Here is a 6,171-nt window from a genome sequence, read left to right as displayed (position 1 = left end):
AAGTACATTTCAAGCAGGCTACATATCTACTTGGATAACACCAATAATATTTGGTCTAAAATGTCCCAGATGTGTTGATCCGAGCCAGAACTGAAATGTGTAGTAACGGGTGACATGTTTTAAAGATACGCCGTCCCAGAAAGGAAGACACTTATCTAAAGAAGAATACTTTTTGAGACTTAAAATTACCGAGAACACAAAACAGTTCTTAACCTAACAAAGTGCCTGTGTGTCGCGACCGTCTCTCTTTACATGTCTATAAATTAAGGAACAGCAAATAATACAAAGGATTTCATCAGTCCTCTATATTTGGTCTTAGTCCAGCTATCAAATAGATAACCAATGGGTTGCGACCACACACACACACACACACACACTCAAGCTCTCTCAATTGGCAGCCGTTTCAAGTGTAATGAGTCCACCGAGCTTTCAGCATAAATCTCTGTGAGCATAACTCAATATCAGATTATCCTAATACCGAATATAAATAAAGCTTTATTAGTGACAGCATCGGTAATAGTTCCTATAAAAAGCGTCTTCATTAGAACAAGGCGGGCTCTTCATCTCAGAGCACCAGCCGGAGGAGCTGCTTGACCGGCGCCCGCTCTTCAGGAGTCATAAAAAAGGACCGTGGAGGCCACACATGGGGCGCTAAGACACGGGAGAGGAAACGAGGAGCGGTCGCCGCTTCGGTGTCGAGCGGTCGCTCCGGACCGGGTTGGAGGGCGTGGTTTGTGGGTTCATGAATCGAAAAGGGTTCTTGGAAACGGACCCACCGGCATTCACGAACAGATGTGCTGGCGCATCGGAGTAAATGAGGAGCGGTTCAGGGGAAAAAGTTCAGTTTGGGGGCCCACTGCAGGGCCGTGTTGACCACGACGAGAGCCGCCGCCCCCAACGCCACCGTGAGACCCATGACGGCCAGTCGGACGAAGCGCCGCGCCGCCGAGGGCCGGGCCGCCACCGCTACCGCGCTCGCTGCCGAGCGCTCCAGCGCGGCCTGTTTCTGTCGCCGACGGCGACGGAGGACAGAGTCCGGTCGCTGTTGAGTGGACGCAAGGTCAAAGTCCTTAAAGGTAGAGGCCGCCATGCTTTGGGGGGGGAAAGGGACAGAAAATGAAAGAACAGTGAGCCACTGGAGTTGAGAAGTAGAAGGAAAGTGATGCACATCTGTAAAAGGCGGAGGTGGAAACCCGAGAGGGTGGAGTACCTGTCGTGCGAGGCAGCCTCGCGGACCAGCTCGGAGGGAGGGAACTGGACAAAGAGGTCTCCCGCTCGGCTGACGAGCGTCTCGTAGGGCAGATCCTGGGGAATCTGAGAGAGCAGGTGATGAACCATGGCCATGTCGCACTCGCACTCCAACACCTCCTCTTCTCGGTGCAGCACGATCTGCAGCGGAAGAACCAGAAACACACGCAGCCACGTTGGTTGTTGACGCGGCGATAACCGAAGAGGCCGTGACCAACGGGGAGAGGAAAATAACTCGTGCTTTAGGTCAATCTTCCCTTCGATGAATACCAGGATGAACTCGATGAGCCTTCGTTGTCCTTCCTTGAAGTTTCTTTCACACAAATCTGATAGAGAAGATCTTGGTGTAGCTTGTATGCATTGACACATTTATACCATTATTGTCTGATGTCGACTTTCTCACGTACAAGAAATAGGGCCCAGTTCCCACACTTGCTTATCATTGTAGCTCATTCTTGTTCAAGGCCTTATCTTTTGAACCGGACACCCAGAGCCTCCTTACACAAAGTGTGTTTGGTGTGAAGGACACTGAGGCTTCTCAGATTAGCTAGTGAGGCTGGCAAATCATTTTTTATTTTTAAAGAGAAGGAAAAAACCACTGCCACAAAACATAACGTCTGGCCTCTGAATCACACATCAACAGACACATCAACAGACACACAGACACACACACACTTCATGAAAGCTGGGTTCCTAAATCACTAACTCTAAATAGCAAACTAGGAGAGCCGATTATAGATTATAAACTTACCACAGCAGCAAAGTAGATTGGCATCAACGGATGGCAGGCCAGGAAGAAGTCATACAACCGGACAACATGCCGGAAGTCTGCCAGGACGTGGCCAAACCAGGTGATCAGCCAACTGAGAGCGAAGACTGTGCCCACCTCCGACCTGAGAATCAATCGATAAAAAGGCAGAGATCGACTTACATTTACGCACAAAACTGTAACGTCTGCCAACACTTCACTTTAGGTACCCTGTTAGGCATTTATTACTAAAAACAGTTATGCTATGGTATCTGGAACTGAAAGTGACTGATGTAAGCACTCTGAGCAGAAGACTTAATGACACCGTCATGTTGAATCTTTACAGACTTAACTCGAGCTGTCATAATAGGCTCAGTATGCTGTCGGTGCACAGACACCATGTTCCTTCACTTACAACAATAACACAACATGGAAGAAGATCTTGACAGTGATAGCACTATTGTTCAGTGCTTCTTAAGACAGAAACACACGAAATTAACTTGTAATTAAAAGTATAGCAGACACTATTTACAGAGTAGATATAAATAGTATTACATTTCATAGTCATAGGGAAAGTCATGTAGGCTACGAGGACTTTCAATGTTTTCAGTTCTGCCCTAATTATAGCTGATATTACCTTGCAAATTATCTCCAAACTGCATAAACAGCGAGAATGGATTTCACATTTTGGAAAGTTTCATCTATTCATGAGATGGGGGTGTTATCACTGAAACAGAGATACTTACTGTTGCATGAAGTCATGCACTTCAGTGTTAACCCTCTCAATGATGGGCATCAAATAGTTAAGAATGTGCTTTGTGTTATCCATGGTTGGATCCATGAAGTCCCTGAAAAAGACAAAGTGGAGAGTCTTTTTAGAGAGCACAACAGACCATTAATGAGGTGGTGAAGGGGGTAGTGGTGGAACGTTTCATTCTGTCAGATAACAAAGAAAGAAAAACTGAGAAAGTATGTAAATTCGTAAAACAACAGCTGTATATTACGTATGTATTAAGTACCTGAGGTGGTGCGTGGAGAGCTTCTCCACCAGAGCCGTTGCAAGGCGCTCTCCCAGGACCAGTAAGAAGGTGACAACAATGTCATGGTATCCTTGGTAGTAGTGCAGCTGGGGATTGCGTTTCAGAACTAGAAGGATGATGTCAATTAGTTCTTCCTGGAGACCCTCCCTCTGCTCATCTGGCATACCTGTACAAGTCCACCCAAAGTAAAATACAGTCGTGAGTTTATATTGGCTTTCACCTAGCCACCAGAAAAAATAAAAAATAAAATAAAATGGAGATAAGGCCCAAGAGTACAAATGCTGCTGTGCTCTAAATAAAAATGCACATTCATATATATTTAAAAGGATAACGATTGAAAACCACATTACATCAATTTTTTTTTTCTTTCTCTAAAAGTAACAATAACACATTTTACAGTTTTGTTTTGAAGGCAGAAGCCTTTGACTTCCACCTGATCACTGACTGACGTCACAGTTTAGCAAACTTCACAGAGATCAGACATGTTTCAAGCAGAAAAAATTAGTAATGGTGAAGCTTTGACATTGAATTGGTCAGTAGAATAACATGTATATGTGTCCTAGATTTCATCATCATCAAGTGGGTGGCTTTATAAAAAGAGCTGAAATGACTCTACGTAAACACCATGTCAAAGATGTAGCATTCATCATTGGTATTTAACTCAATGTAACGACATTGGTTATCAAGTTCTGGATGAAAACTAACCCCTGAGCAAATATGTTGCTTTCTGTCTGGTTGGAAACCCTATGATTTACAAATTGTAATTTGCATTTCAGTGAATTTCCAGTGTGTTCCTGTATACATGGGCCAGTTGTTCTGTACAATATACACAGCAGAGTTTCATGAACCTTTGCCCTCTGGTATGGGTTCTACTCACCAGGAGGGAACCTCCGCAGCGAGCGCTGGACATCCAGCAGCACCTGGTTGTAGTCCTTGTTATTCTCCCGCTCTACCGTTTCTGGACAAGACACGTCACAATCAGCATGACCATACAAAGTGAATCAAACACTGCGTGTGGTAGATGTTGCACCTGCTTAAGACTCTGCATGTTCACATGTGTCATGCACAGTGGGGACCAGGAAGATAAGTGCGATGACATATAGATATGTCACGTATATTTCTCGGCTTGTGCACACACATCTCTGCAACATGATACCTGGCTCTTGTTCCAAGACGTGAGGAGGGACGTTGAGGAGCCGAGGCCAAACTTGACAGCGTAGTTCATCAGTCAGCAGACCCCCCTCACTGATGGCCATCCTCCTCAAAGCAGCCACGTCCACTGGACTCGCACCGAGGGCATGTGTGATGTCCGCAGCTTTCCTTTTCCGTCTGGTGTCCCAGTCTGAGACACAGCAAACAGACACGTGTTCAAGCGAGCGCTTACTTTCGTCTTGGACAAGGCAATGCACGTTAACTTCGCTTAACGCATGCGTGGAGGTTGCGGTGGGAATGGTTAGTCAGTCAACTCCAACAACGGAGAAAAGTGAGCATGTTTATGACATTAAAAAGTATTTCGGGGGCTGGTCGTGCTGCCCAATTGCCTGAAAACACACGATTGCCCTAAATGAAAACAGCTAAAGCTTGCGGTGAACAACCTGAGCAACATGTCAAACTTACCGGTCCCTTGTTTTCCGGTCACCGGTGACGAGGCACCAGCACCTCGAGATTTACTCATTTGTTGTTGTTGGGGGTAGTCTCCGTTTCTTGACGCGAGTCCTCGTTAAATTACATGACTTGCTATCCTCCTTTGCTTGGCCGTCATCAACGTAGCCCTTCGTGGCTGCCAACTGGAAGCTAACTAGCTGTCTAATTAGCAAGGCCAGCCCATACAAACACAGACCGGTAGTTAGCTAACTGGCTACTCATTGCTAGCTAGTCATCAAGTTAACACAACATTGATACGGTTCCGAAACGGCTATTTCCAGCGACACATCCATCACTATCCGACCTACTGACACAGGTGTTGACACTTAGGAAACGCGGCTCAATAGCAGTGCGGTTACGCCATTGACTGGGGAACCGGCTACATGTTTACATTGACGGAAGCGACCAATAGGACACATCCGCTTTAGCTAGCCTCCCCACTCAGGCTGAATGATGACGACAAGATGACGCGGGGTGACCACACCGCATTGGAGGCGACGAGGAGTGTATCGAATCGAACAATGTTTAAAAAAAGAAAGAGACAATAATATAATATTAATATAAATAATTATCATTATAATGCAACTTTTTTAAATATTCAACAATGCTTGTTAAATAATTAATCTATTGATTTAATTTGACATTTACATTTGCTCCTGTATACATATGCACTGTATATTATATCTAGCTGACTTTTTGTTGTTGTCACCACATCCACATTGTTTGATGAAACCTTAAGCTTTTATAACTACGGTCTTTTTATTTAATTTATAATTTGTATTTAATTTATAATGATTATTTATCATTATTAAATACTAATTATTAAATAATAAATAGTATTCATATGTATAGGCTGTATATATACAATATATATGTATATTATATATATACAAATCTTTATAAATGTTGCCTCTTGAATAAAGCCACGCCCCCTCACCGACGCGTATTACGCTTTTAAACAAATAGGCGGGCGAGTAAAGACTTCATGTCTGGATGTTAGTTGGCTTTCCTTCACTATCTGTGTGTCAGTGGGCTTTCCTTAATGTCTGCAATGTTGAAAAAGTACTTTACACTTCTGGCATCTTTTTTTTTTAAAGTCGACGCCGGTCGGCACTTGAGGTCACTCAGTGTGAGCGCTGCCTGTGAGAGCGCTCGGCAGCCCCGCCCCTTGTACTCAATGCGTGCAGACAGCATGACATGGAGCGGAGCTAAATCGTATTGTTTTTAACATACGCATAACTTGTTAGTATCATATACCGTGCAGCATTACAGCGGTAGTCATGTGGCGTACATTCAAGCTAACCCGAACCCCCCAAACGCTGTCGACATCTTAACGCTGATTGGCCAAGACTCGACACGTCCAGGAAGCAGTATCCGGGTTGTTTGTGTCTGGGGCTTTTATTGTGAAGGGAAAAACGGAAAAAGGAGAGCGGAAATGTGCAGCGTGTGTTAATAATATCAGTGGTTGCGGTCGTATGCAGACTGCGGAGT

General features: G+C 44.6%; 1 protein-coding gene across 1 annotated transcript; it reads right to left on the bottom strand.

Moving 5' to 3' along the window:
• Nucleotides 1-477: 477 nt before the first annotated feature.
• On the bottom strand, nucleotides 478-5,096 carry tbc1d20 (TBC1 domain family, member 20). Its single transcript, XM_056437617.1, has 8 exons — nucleotides 4,654-5,096; nucleotides 4,193-4,378; nucleotides 3,914-3,994; nucleotides 3,016-3,202; nucleotides 2,743-2,844; nucleotides 2,000-2,141; nucleotides 1,211-1,389; nucleotides 478-1,091 (listed from the first exon to the last, which is right to left on the bottom strand). The coding sequence occupies exons 1-8, from the start codon at nucleotides 4,709-4,711 to the stop codon at nucleotides 827-829; spliced, it is 1,200 nt and encodes a 399-aa protein (XP_056293592.1). The 5' UTR covers nucleotides 4,712-5,096; the 3' UTR covers nucleotides 478-826.
• Between the last annotated feature and the right edge of the window lie 1,075 nt (nucleotides 5,097-6,171).

The sequence above is a fragment of the Pseudoliparis swirei genome, chromosome 18 (genome assembly GCF_029220125.1).
Source record: "Pseudoliparis swirei isolate HS2019 ecotype Mariana Trench chromosome 18, NWPU_hadal_v1, whole genome shotgun sequence".
NCBI lineage: Eukaryota > Metazoa > Chordata > Actinopteri > Perciformes > Liparidae > Pseudoliparis > Pseudoliparis swirei.
Note: the sequence above shows the minus strand (reverse complement) of the source record. Positions and strands in the feature narration are given on the sequence as shown.